Genomic DNA, 13,814 nt, shown 5'->3' on the forward strand with positions numbered 1-13,814 from the left:
CTTGTTACCTTGGAAACGGGTTGTTTGCCCCCCACTTTTGCTGGGATTTGCCCCCCTCCCTTCCTTCTGCCCCTTGCCCTCCTCCCCTCCCCACCCAGGCATTCAAGCCTCTGGCCTCTTGTTTATTGTCAGGACGAGTTGAGGAGCGTGGATGAATATTCAGGAGCCGAGGGCTGCTGATGGGACGAATCCGCGCTCCCAGAGCTGGCTGCTGGGCATTGTCATGCAGAAAAATGCTTCACAGCACACACAAAGATGCCATTCATATGTCCAAAGTGAATGAGAAACACTGACCGAGTGTTGCCCACATGTGCAAATGCATGTTGGCCGTATAATAGCGTTTCATTAATGATAGAAAAAGATCCCTTATGACATGTTCACTGTTAAAGTGCGTACAAACATGAAGACTCGTCATGTTATTCATTTGTCCTCCAGCAGCTTCACCAGAGTGCATTCAAAGTCAATCAAACACGCTTTATTTTTAAGACACCTTTTCTAACTTGTAGCTCAAAATGCTTCGTGATGACTCAAAGCACAATCTGGTTCTTACAGGTGCTGTTTAATAAAGCCTGCCAGGCATCTGTTCCTGCAGTGTTGTCCTCTAAAGCCCTCTGTGCACCAGGACTCTGCTGTTCCCTGAAGGGAGCAGTACACCCCAGGGTGTCAAATCCTAATTTTTAGAAGAAACGATGTCCAAGAAATGAGACTTGGAACAAAAATCCTCTCTTTTTAGTCACCTTCACATTAAAAGGAAATGCACAGATCCACCCATCTTGTTCTTCTGCTTATCAAATTCTGGGTTGCAGGAGGCCCTGCAGCCTATCCTGTCCATCATAGGGCGAGATGCAGGATGTGCACCCCGGATAGCCAGTCTACCACACAAAGAGACAGACAGCTACTCACACTTACAGCTACATCCAACTTAGAATCACCAGTTAACGTAACTCTATATGTGACTTTGGACTGTTAGAGGAAGCTGGAGTAGCTGGACAGAACCCATGGGAACATCACACATAAAGGCCCCCAGACTGGACTCCGATCCGGGACCTTCTCACCAACGTGTCCCCCCTTCAGACACTCAACTGACCAAAGTTACTGCTTCTTTTAATCAGAACAACAGTTTTCAGTTACACTAACATGTTAAATTCAACTTTTAACTTAACAAGCTTTACTTATCGGGTAGCACCATATGCTACTGGAGCAGAGCAGTTACAGTTTACTAAAAATGGGGTGTTTTTTCAACCTTATGCAGACCTATAAAAAAAATCATCAGATTTGTGATGACTGATTCTATTAATCATCCATCTCTGACCATCTCATGATGAAAACAACTGTGCTTTTCTAAAAGAAAAACACACAAAAAACCCCATTCAGAATACCTACTGCAAGTGAAGTAGGAGTATGGCGTGATATCACTTTGTAATGTTCACTTAAAAGCAAAAAAGATGACTACAAATCCCTGAAAATCTGTTTTATTGCTGACCTCCAGTGGGTTCACCTTTAACCTTGTTGCACAGATATGCAGGTGCACTCCAAGATCCCATGACATCACTTGTGGGTGTGGTTCCAGGTGTAACAGAAGAGAAACCTGGCAGGAGACACCAAATCAGACTCACGGGTGATGCTTTAAGCCTAAGGGCAGTGAATTTTTTTTTTTTTTTTAAAGCCAGGTGTTACATCAGTAAAAGTTACATCAGTAATTTATACCGTACAAAAACAAGAGAAAGACACACTCATTTCAACCTGTAGTGTGGTGTTATGGTGAGGTCTCGGCATCCAATTAACAAAGGTTTGCACTGGACACAAATAAAGGAATTTCTAATATATGTTTTGTTCCTTTGGCAGAAATTGATGGAAGTTCAGAGAAAACCGTTTCCAACTATTTCACAAGAGTGTTCCCTTTGTCATCCATGGTTATCTGTATGTACATTTCTGCCCCAAACACTGAAGGAGTACCCATCCATAAACATTCTCCTTTCAGTCTCTTGGGGTGTCTTATCATCCCACAAGCTTGGAAGAGAGAGGAAGTCACAAAACTCAGACATCCGTGATCGCGGTTCATAACATGAAGTCAGCAGGAAGGCTACAGATCAATGACTGTGCAGCTTTTCTTACAGAGACCCCGTCAAATCCTTTCAAGGTCTCGTAAAGATCGTCCTTCCTGAAAACACTTCAAATCCGCACATTTTCAGCACAAAAGACGGAGGCACTAACAGCTTTTTGTGGGATTTTTTTTTATCTTCACCACAGCATAATGTGGAATTCATTGTTCCACTGATCGCAGTGGCATCTGGACTTCTCATTAAAAGCCACATCCTCTTCTCACAGGACACGGGAGCATCAAAGCACAGACTCACAAACATACATGAAATTTTACCAGACAGGAAAGGAATCCCAATTAAGACAGATTTCTAAAACTTTATGTGAATCCCTTCAACCTGACCACAGAGCTCTGACAGCAGACATCGCATTCATTCGTTACACACCTCCCGGAGCTGCAGCGATGAGGGGATAAGCAGTAATCTCATCCAACATGAACAACAGATACCATTACGCCTCATCTCTGTGAGACTTTGGCCACTCACACGCCAGAAAGAAAATCATTACTAAGCCTTTCTTTTTCCTTCCTGAAGTTTCAATGAGAAGAGAGCACAAGAAGTCAAAGTCACAGCACAATTATCTCCTAAATAGTGTAAAAAACACCATATCGAGTTTCAGAAAAGGACCCAAGGCAGCTCTTTAACTTCCCGATTAAGTTGACGTGTCTTTTCAACACCCTGAGATGCAGCCTGACAGCACAGAGGGAGAAGATGCAACTTGTCGAGTTGACACAGCCTCTTCACTTCTTTCGAAGTGAAGAAATGGGCTGGAAGTGTCTCTTTTAACTGTATCTGACATCACTCTCGAGAGACTCCCACTTACTTTTCTTTGTATTCGCACATGTTTGAATGCACAAAAGGCCAAATGGTACTGTGGCTGTTAGGATCAGTCCATCATTCACCTTAGAAAAGCTAGGTAGTATCAACCACCTTGTGGGTTACAGTAAATAACAGTTATCAGCTGGTTCTGTGTTACAGAAACCCTTTAAGAAAGGGGTGTCAAACATGAGGTTTGGGGGCAAGAATTGGCCCAGGAAAAACTGTAATCTGGCCCACTGAGCAGTTTTGGAAAATATGAAAGCGGGCATAAATATTTCTTTTAACTGTATTTTTAAAGGTTTTATTGCTGATAAAGACCTCCCTCACGGCCATTCACCCTTTACCAAAGTAGTTAAGACACAGGTAAACAATGACGGAAAAGTTGCTGTTTACTGTCTACTACAGAAATTTCAGTTGAAAACAAAATTCGTCAATCAACAAAAACTACAGGACAATCTTGTTTCAATTGAAACTGCACTTCTTTATCTTATATCAAGATATCACAGAGATTAAATGCTTGGTTAAACACCTGGTGTCGGTGTAAAGGTGTCGGCGTAAGATCAAAATGGGACGCATGTAAAATGAGTTTCACATCCCTGCTTCAAGGGGAGAGGGGGGGTCATTGTAAAAGGGGGATTGCAGTCTATGAGTAACCATGATCACTCTTTGATTATCCAGAGGAAAATGTTTAACCGAAGCACAAAACTTTCCTTGTTCTCTCAGTCAAAGTAACAATAAGATGTTATTGTTTCTAAAAAATGCTCTGAATAGCTGCAGCTTTCACAACATGATGTGCTGGCGGAGAAGCAAGCAGAACAGTTTCGCACAAGGACATTCCTTTATCTCATGGCATTTCAGCTTCTGACCACACAGCAGCCACAACATAAGTCCGAACTGAATCAGAAACCTTGAATGTAGCGATACGGGGTAACATTTCATATACTGAGTGTGCACATATGTATATACATATAATATTTATGTTGACATAACCATCTCTTTCCGAGGGTCTGGCTTTCTTGTGGGTACAAAAATAGGGTCTAAATAACAAAATCGGTGCATTTTAAGGAGACTTGGCTTGAGGTTACAACAGCAAAATGAATGTAAGGCAGTGTAATGTACTGTGGAAATATGGAAACATGACTGTCTGTGTGTGTGTGTGTGTTTGTGTATTAGTAGGGACAGGTTTGACAAATGCCTGGGAAAGTCATTTAAAAAATTGAACAGGAGCTTGTTGGGGCATGAAATAAAATAAACACAGATGGATGTAAAAGCCATCGATTCTGCACTGGATCAAATTCAAAGTCTGAGGCGACCCCTGTAGGCTCGTCGATGCAAGTGCAACAGTAAAACTGAGAAGAGCTTCTTTCCCACATAAACATTAAACACTGAAGTTATCATCTGACATCGATCTAAATCACTATCTGCGAACTTTTTTGGAGTCGCACACCTTAATTATATGAAAAATGACTAAGGTATCGTTCCGTTCAGCTGGTTTTCTTTATAAAAAGTCTCTAAATCTGCTGCAAAAACTACAGCTTACTTTTAAAAAAGGAACGTTTGGTTAGATTTCTATACAAAGAACATTTAAGGAGGTAAAACAAAGAAACAAAGCTTACCTGACTTTCTTTCTTGTAGCTCAGTTAGGTCACTGATCCATTCTTGCACAGAGCCTGTGTCGCTCTCTCTCTCTCTCTGTGTGTATGTGTGCAGCTTGAAAACTGCTATTTTTTTTATTTTTTTTACTGGGGAAAATAGTCTTCTCGGTATAACTGCATGCAGAGAGAGAGAAGGGAAAAAAGGAAAAGCGGACTGCACAGGAAACGATGACGTAGCTGTATGGAAATCACTGAGTTAAATGAAAAGAAGATGGTTGGAGTTATCAAACATCTGCAGTTTAACTGGTTTGAATGGTTGTATAGGACTTTCTCATCATGACACGGTAACTTAATGGGTTACTATGTCAAGATGAGAAGTAAAAGAAGAAGAAGAAAAAAGCCTGTCGAGTTTTTTTATTGACCAAGCTGAATCCCAAATTAGTATTTTTCCATTGGTAGAAACACTGTTGCCAACACAGAGAGGACAAGTTATGAAAACAGAGATTTACTAAGCCAGAAAAGCACCAGACAAAAGAACACTTTTAAAAAAAACTAGGTATTTCAGGCTGGATTACTAACATGTCAAAGTTTGGGAGATGTTTGTCTCCACGGTTCCCAGAAATGCATTCAAGCAGAAAGGTTTCTCCTTTTTTTTAATCTATTGTTTTTCTTAGTTTGGTTGACTTGTGGATTTAAACGATTTAAAGCGATTGTCAGAGTTTAGAAAAATCGTATACACGCTGTCACTGAAGGGAGGCTTCCCAAGTAACTTTGAGACTGGGGTGTTTCCAGGATTCTTGCCTTGTTCTTGCCACAGGAGACCAAGAACAAAGCGCGCGGGTGGGGGGGCTACAGGAAATCTGAATATTTAATCACAACCAAAAATCAGTGAAGAAATCTGGTGTAGAAAATCTGACATGATTCACACCCTCTTACAACATCTAAACATAATTTTGTGTTTTGAAAAGTCGAGGGGGAAAGCTATTAAGACGTTTTACTTCAATAAAACCTGTAATCCAAATCAAGCAGCTTAATAGTGCACAAGTTGGGTAACTAAAATAAAGTACCTGATGTAAACATACTCAATCAGTTGAATGGTACTTTACATATATATATATATATATATATATATATGTATGAATAAAAGCTATAAGCTTCTATTCATATATATATATATATATATATGTATGAATAAAAGCTATAAGCTTCTATTGGTCCTATCCATCCTGTCATCTGATGCTGTTGGGTGTTATAAGTACCAGTGTTACAGGGTTACATATGAATTATGCTTCCGCGTCAGATCTACACCATAATTTATGCCATTACCGAAACCCTAAATCAAGCTTTCCTCCAACCTGATATCTACAAACGCCCCTTCTTTGTGATGACTTGGTTACCAGTTGTATTGTTTATTAACACGCGTATGCTGAAATAAACGTTGAAATGATGAGGAGCCTCATATGATTCCTGCTTTTTTGTGGCTCTTTTGTGATTAACATGTGACAAACATGACCTGAACACAGGCAGGATTCTGGTGTAAATACAATGATCGTCTTTGTTCTAAAGTAAGCTGGTATTTTATCTTTGTCCTGGGACCTCTGCAGCATGTCAGTCAGCTCAAAAAAACAAAAACAAAAAAACCCCAAAATATATAAATTGTAATAAATGACAAACTAGTAGTTAAACATGTGTTTTCTCAGGGCTGGCCTGGGGCCAATGTAACGAACAGATTACAAGTGCAAGAATCACAAATATTACAGAACTTTATTTCAAAGTTAAAGGTACCACATATACAATAGTTAAGAACACTTTCAAATGTCTCCCAGCGATGGCAGTTCATCCACTCTGCCCATGTATACACCCAAACTATACACAAAATAAATTCTGTCACAGAAACCCTGCCTGTTAGACAACAAGGACACTGACTGTGGACGTGACGTTTGACCAAGTGTTTAAAAATAAAAAATAAAAAAAAATTGCTAAACCAAAAGACGTGACATTACATTTAGGCAGTTGGAGAGGGCACAGATTTTAAAGGGCCACTAACAGCCGATAACCAATAGCACAGCTACTGTAAGTTCATTATGACATCGAGAGGAAATCACATTGATTTCTGCAACGAGGTTCAGGGAAACTACTTGTTCAGTTACCAAATTTAATTCAGTTCATTAAAATGATTAATTTCACACCAGTTATGAGACATTAATAATCATGGTAGGAAGGAAGGATCGTAAACACATTTAGAAAAGATTTATTTATAAAACATGCATTTTCAAAGCAGGAGTATTTTACATGACTTTTTTTTTTCCTTTTTCCTCCCATGGTGAGAGCAGTGATCGTGTTTGTTTTAGGGTGGAAACTATCGACCCCGCTAAATGCCAACAAGGTAACAGCCAGTTATGACCAACGTCTGGATGTTTTGTTCAGAAATCAAGTGTAATCAGACTTCTTTGGACTAAGAGGACTCTTAGTTCAGATTCGTTAGTCAAAGAATAAATTGTGTTTTACGTCTGTGTATTTAAACTGTGCAAGAAATGAATTCAGTGTAACCTCGTGTGTTGCCTGCAGACTAAACCACAGCAAGGAGCTTTAAATCTGCCGGGAATGATTTCTTACCTATGTCCACCTCTGATGCGCCACACGCGTTTAGATTTGATTCAGAAATGAGAGAAACGAAGCGATATAATTGGAGGGGGTCTGTCACAGTGTTTTTCTGTTGTTGTTTTTTTGCTCCACCATTTACTTAAACACGGTTTTTAACTGAGAACAACATGACGGTCAAACACAGATTTCCTCTGTTCCTGGACCTGCCTTCTCCAGCGCTGCTGGGCATGCTCCACTTTGTTCAGGACGTTGGATCGAGAGTGTGACCGGGACAGGACGTTGTGAGCGTTGGCGAACGGCTGCTGGTCCTGAAAGCAAAGGTAACACAGTGAGATTAAAAGGTCTGACGTACGTCAAACACGAGCGTCTCGCTAGTTCTTTTTCAGACTCAAATGTACAATTTAATGACCGTCTTGAAAACAACAACAACTAATAAAAAGAACACAGCTAACACACATGTAGATGTCCTCTGTTTAATTCTTCCTTCTTATAATACAGCACAATCACCAGCAGCTGAGTGGGATGTGTATGTATGCTGACAGCTGCTCAACCCGGGTTAGCAGTGAGAATCATTTAAATTAACAAAAGCTTAGTCTCTGGTGGAGTGTTGTTATAGCTTTGTATTTTCTAGTTTCCTTTCACATTTCATTTTGATTGTTTTTAATTCAGTTTGGTTTCTGATGGTGTCCAGAGTGGATTTTCTGATTTCAGTTTAGGTTTTTTTAGTTTAATAAGTTTCACTGCTAGTTTAAGGCTTTTTAATTGTTAATGCATGGCGGCAATGTGTCAGAGGCAAGATTTAGAAAATCAGTACAGGTAAAACAAAACTTTTGGAAAGAAGTTGATTAACAGTCTTGTAAGACATCCAGAGTCCCAAAAAACATGTCCATAAACGCCTCATAAGGCAAGTTGTAATGAAATTTTACTAAACTAACAAACACTAAAACTAAACCCTAAAACTTTATAATTTACTAAAATTTTATTTTAGTTTTCCGAGTTCACAAAATCTTTTTTTCTTTTAAAAAGTCAATTGTAGTTAACCAAAATGTATCCAGATGTTAGTTTAGTTTTAGTCAACTATAATAATCTTCTTTAATGAATATTATTTAAGTAAAAAAATGGTTATGGGATTATGTTGGGAGGATGGGAAAGGAAAAGCACTGTCTGACTAAAAGCCAGATTTTTAGTCAGAGCGTCTCTCTGTATCGAGCACTAAACATTACAAGCCCACCATTTCCTCTATAATTAATGTAGCAGGAGTCCTTCCGCTTTTATTGGTTTTGCTTGCAAATTTTCATCTAATTCATGTTAGAGCACAGGAGAAACATATGGTCTGAATTTTGACTACAGGCTTTGGGATAAACAAGACAAAGTAGCACCTCAGCTGTTTGTTGTCAGCTTATTTACCAGAAAAACAATATACTGACAAATCTTAAACTTTGAGTGCCAGCATTAGCTTTTTGTACAGTATAAGACAAACACCACAATTCTTCTTGCCAAAACTGTGCCAGTGAAAACACAGTGAGACCGCTTTGCACCCACCTCCCACAGTAAAAGGTAGTCACTGTTTTCTTCTCTAAACAGTCTTTCAGACCGGAAATTAAATTAAAAACAACCAAACTGTCTGCTCTTAGGATGAAATTTGAGCATTTTCACTGTGCCTTTATATCAAAAATTTAAAAAGAGAAAACAGCAAGAAGTTAGGAATTTACTGAAATGTTTCGTTTTTGTTTCTTTCTCCTACTTGATACTGCATATGAGCGTGTTCTGGCTTTTAAAAGGTATACAATAATGAAAACACAAACTCAGGCTGATTGTTCACTGTGTAGCAAGCGAGCAGCATGAACAAATGTAATAAACAGACCAATGTTTGACTTTGAAAACTGACACTTTAAAGTGGGAATCCTTTCAGTCATGTCGATTTGGTGACACCTGGTGGTATCAGACAATTTTGATGGTGAGGACGACTAAAACCAAAATACCTTATATATATATATCTTATTTAAAAATAACAACATAATCAGCCTGTTTCCATCAATTTGTGAATAACTCTGATCTCATTTTATGTCTCCTATGGTATCAGTTGGTAAACAGCTGGGAATATTGACAGGAGTTGGTCATCTCTCAGAGGAATTCGTTTCCTTCCTGCCGAGTGAAGCTCTTCATTCATTTTAATCGTTTCCACAGTGGAAAAAATGCAGAAAATGAGCATCAGCTCATCCTGATGAACGATAGCAGTAAGTGCTAAGCTTACTGACCCATACACTGCATTTCCTGTGAGTATGTTACAGTAAGGGTCAACTCATATTTCACAAATTAAATTATTTTCACGTGAATCTGCAGCAGCAGGAAACCTAAAGCTTCACCACTACTTTTTCACATCATCTGATGATAGTGAGGCCGAGTTTACAGACTTCTACTTAGTACTGTCACTTTGTATTTTTCTAATTTTACAGTTGTGCTCCTGTGACAAACATCTATAGGTTGTGTTCTCACCCGCTGCACCACAACCACACTTCCTGTCCCAGATCTTTGTCATGCCCATGTTCTTATAAATAATCAGGATTTCCCCATCAGTAATGTAGCAGCTGTCATCGGGTTTCTTTTAACTACGTTGTGAACAGAAGGTAGTTACAGCTTGTTTTAGATCCTCCCTGCTCCCGTGTTTGCCTGCGATTGTAGTAACTACCGTGTTCTCCAGTCTTTGCTTGAAACATGCGTTCAGATTCCCTTGAGGCATTTTCAGCACAGCACAGCACAAAAAAAGGGTTTGAAAATTAACACAGGCACTTGTAAACTTTTAAAGTTTACCTACAAAGGATGACTCCCATGTGACATTTCGGCCAATGGGTCCACATAAAAATCCTCATAAAAGGAGCAGAAGAGTGGCGCAGCAGCAGTGAAAAAAAAAAAAACTATACAACAATGCTAGTTTCTCAGGTAGAGTGCTGTAAAATTAAAGGGACCACATACCCCAACGTCATCGTCGCTCTGTATAAGCTGCGAGTGCCCAAACAGGCGCCTCTTCAACATGGGCTCCAGGAGAGTCAGGTAGACCATGTAGAGCAGCAGCAGGCCCAAAATGGACAGGTACATTATGATGGTAAACTGAAAATAAGAAACAATTACTGTGGGATTGCTCGTTTCCTAGAAAAAAAAAATAATCAGGTGTCCTCTAAGCTGAACAATAATCCATTAAGTCACACACAGCATGAGTCACATGATAGGCTGGCTGTTTTTCATTTTTGCATTTTGCTTTAGACAAAAAAAAGAGGCGTCAGAATAAAAGGACGATAAAACTATAAAACTAAAACTCAATCATTAGATACAGCCCTACGTCACAGCAAAGAAAAAACAACCACGACTCTTTGACCCAACTTGAACTTACCTTAATGGTCCCCGAGCTCCTCTCTTCATATTTACACTCACAGCGTAAACAGTACGCCTCCACATCTTTCCCGTCCACTGGCATGGGATCAACCACGTGGAGACAGTTGCTGACAAAACATTAAAATTAACAAGCTTTCAGCTTTTCAGCTAAACAGACCAAGGACAGCTTGCATCAATGAGAGAAACACAGTGACGGCTTTGTTAGCATACCAGTCCTTAAGAGAGACATTTTGTTTGTAGATTTGACCCTCAACTTCTCGGTACGGCGGACAGATGCATTTACAGCGGATGTCCTCTGAATTCTGCAACAGAGACAGCAAATGTTTATTTTTTTTGTTTCTCAAACACATTTGCACAATATTTGGTACACAAAAGCCTACACATTTCATTATTATGCAAATCACACCAAAATAAAGTTGGAGGATTTTTAAGCCCAATACTTATATTTAGTCATTTAGTAATCTGACATTCTGATTTATCGGATGATTTCCTTTTCTTTCACACAAAGAAAACGTAAACAGATTCATTAACATTTTTTCGTGTGGTTATTTATTTACTCGTTTACATTCTGCCCAGCTCTGCTCAGATTAGCTGATTGTTGTGTTTGTGCTGTTTCAATCAGTGTTGCCAACAGGGAAGACGTATAGTGCCCTCTGATGGACAAACTATGCAACATCAACACCCATAACATGGCAGAAGGATGTTGCTTGTCTCTTTTTTATTTTTTAAATTTTCATGTAATAACAGCTTCTATCAGCCATCAAATTAGTAAAACCAGGAGTGTGTTTGTTAGGATTGATCTGTTAATGAAAAGTAAACCTGAGTAAATGATGACTGAGTGGACGATGCTGAATAAAATGCCGCGATGTTGTTTTTAAGATAGATGGATTTAAATGGAGAGCCTGCATTGAAGCAATTAAACTCTGGGGTGAACAAACTCAGGCAGTTGAACTCTGGCTTTCTCGAACTTAAAACTCAAGAGTTGCCCGTGTGAGAGGTAATCAACTCAGACTTTATGGTCAGACACAGTTTGTTGAACCTGCTTTCTCAACCATAACACTAGTTATTATAGTTATGTCGATACAGGTTACAGATCTCACACGCATTCAGTACGATCACGTGACAATACCCGCATCTTTTGTTTTTACTCACTTTTAGATGGAGTGTCATTATTTTATTTAGATATTTAACTCCTTCACTTTTCTCTATTTAACTGTGCTCCTACCTTACTGACCCCTTTCGTACTGTCGTAATGTATTTTATCCAGCTTTGTGTTTAGTGTTTTGGCCGCTGTCAACACAGGAACTTCCCAATTTCGGGATAAATAGCCTCTTTTTTTCTGTTCTACATCCTCATCATCAACCAGCAAACATAGCAGCCACATTCGCGCATTAGTTAACTTTTCTGACATCCAGCTGTCAAACCCACAGCGACAAGTCATCGTTTAGAGGAGATTTAAAGAAAAGCCATTTCATTTCATCCAGCCATCATCACCATTTCCTCCACATAGCTAGCTAAGCGTGCTAACGTCAGCCTTACCTTCGCTGTCACTTGGCTCAGCAGCACAAAACAAGCCAGGAAGAGAGCCTCGATAAAAAACACCCACTTCATGTTTACAGGAGTGCAGCTCGTTAACAACACAGGTCCAAATGTTTCCACGAACAGCTCCAGCAGTGTGAAGCAAACCCTAACAACTGACGAGATTAGCCATCAAGCTAACTAAACAGCAACAATCGTCAGCTTCCTAGCAGCTGACTTGTAATTTCCGGAAATGGCGGTTGTCTTCCGCACACAGTGCTGAGCCGGCCGTGCTTGGTTAATGACATAATAAACGATGTCCCGGCGCGGGAAAGTTCAGATAATGCCAAATAGCTGCTTGTTTGTCGCCCATCAAAGGTTGTTCGAAATATTATCCAACATTTAAACCAGTTACTTTCAATTAATTGGGTTATATTTCTACAAAAACAAACAAACAAACAAAAACCCTAAAAGTAAACTGAACCGCTGAGGACGTGAAATTAAATCGAACGCACCCTTCGGTTCGACACGCTCGTAAACAGCAGGTGTATCAAACTCTGGTCCGGGGAACACCAGGCGGGTCATTCTTCTTGGAAGACAATTTTTATATTATCATTGTAGAGTCTTTACCTTAGGGCAGGGTTAGGGTAAAGTGCCTTGTGTTTTGGCGCTATATACATAAAAGCGCAACTCAATTAAAACGCTAAGATAAATAAACAAATCGACTATTTATTTTTATAATTTCTTTATAATTCTTTTTTAGCATTTACACTAGTGCTCAAGAACTATTTTGCATTATAAATAATATTTTCGAACCACTTTTTCATATAGATTATTTTCGAATTAATGGGGTTGATAGAAAATGTCCTGCAACTGTAAAATGGCCTTTATAACTATGGAAGATTGGATAATTTCATCACTGAAAAAAACAACGATAATTCCAAATTATGTGCAACCTCGTTAGTCTAATTACTCTAGTTTATCCCCGTCTCCATATCATTTTTGATAAAATAATCATGTTATTTTTCTTGCAAGCATTTTATCTCAAACGTTCTACATACTAACTCAATAATAATAATACTTAATAAAGACCAACTTTATTATTCCTCTGGAGGTGTTAAACATATAAAAACACATGAACTTGTATAGAAATAAGAAAAAGTGGTTGAAAGTGGTGGAAATCAGTTTCCGGTCTTTATTTACAGCACATTCGATGTACAAAATCATAAAAATATACATACTTGTTTCATCTAGGACAGGTAAATATAGTTTACTTCTATTTTACAGAACTTTTCATGTATTCATGGCATCACAAATTGTTCGGTTTCTCAGCAGAGTAATTAGTTGTCTTTGGTTGCTAGTGACCTAGCTGAAGCAGTCATTGTCTTGTGACTAGTTTTGGAAAGGAAAAAGTGTTTTTTAAAGAACGGCAGTGCTCATCCAGACACCTTAGAGCAGCGGTCCCCAACCTTTTTTGCGCCACGGACCGGTTTATGCCCGACAATATTTTCACGGACCGGCCTTTAAGGTGTCGCGGATAAACACAACAAAACAAAACTAGTACCGGTACCGAAAAAAAGAAGATTTATTCACAACACACGTGAAAAGACCCAGGAAAACCGAGTTAACGATAAAAACGATAACAAAATAACGCTGAAAACCGATAAAAACAATACATTTCACACCCGAGCCTCAACTCTCGCGGCCCGGTACCGGTCCGAGGCCCGGGGGTTGGGGACCGCTGCCTGAGAAGACCAAATACGTGAGCCAACAGCAAATGCAGCCATGC

At 39.3% G+C, this 13,814-nt stretch overlaps 1 protein-coding gene across 1 annotated transcript; it reads right to left on the reverse strand.

Annotated features, from left to right (window-relative positions):
- Positions 1 to 6,258: 6,258 nt before the first annotated feature.
- Positions 6,259 to 12,307, reverse strand: tmem9b (TMEM9 domain family, member B). Its single transcript, XM_003442289.5, has 5 exons — positions 12,047 to 12,307; positions 10,718 to 10,809; positions 10,506 to 10,614; positions 10,091 to 10,225; positions 6,259 to 7,425 (listed from the first exon to the last, which is right to left on the reverse strand). The coding sequence occupies exons 1-5, from the start codon at positions 12,116 to 12,118 to the stop codon at positions 7,270 to 7,272; spliced, it is 564 nt and encodes a 187-aa protein (XP_003442337.1). The 5' UTR covers positions 12,119 to 12,307; the 3' UTR covers positions 6,259 to 7,269.
- Between the last annotated feature and the right edge of the window lie 1,507 nt (positions 12,308 to 13,814).

The sequence above is a fragment of the Oreochromis niloticus genome, linkage group LG1 (genome assembly GCF_001858045.2).
Source record: "Oreochromis niloticus isolate F11D_XX linkage group LG1, O_niloticus_UMD_NMBU, whole genome shotgun sequence".
In the NCBI taxonomy this organism is placed as follows: domain Eukaryota; kingdom Metazoa; phylum Chordata; class Actinopteri; order Cichliformes; family Cichlidae; genus Oreochromis; species Oreochromis niloticus.

Bases quoted from the DNA above. Each gene is read 5' to 3' on its own strand.
- tmem9b (XM_003442289.5), bottom strand. From the start codon at position 12,118: ATGAAGTGGGTGTTTTTTATCGAGGCTCTCTTCCTGGCTTGTTTTGTG. The intron at 10,810-12,046 runs GTAAGGCTGACG...TCTCTGTTGCAG, and splicing joins TGAGCCAAGTGACAGCGAAG to AATTCAGAGGACATCCGCTG. The intron at 7,426-10,090 runs GTATGTGGTCCC...CTTTGCTTTCAG, and splicing joins AGAGCGACGATGACGTTGGG to GACCAGCAGCCGTTCGCCAA.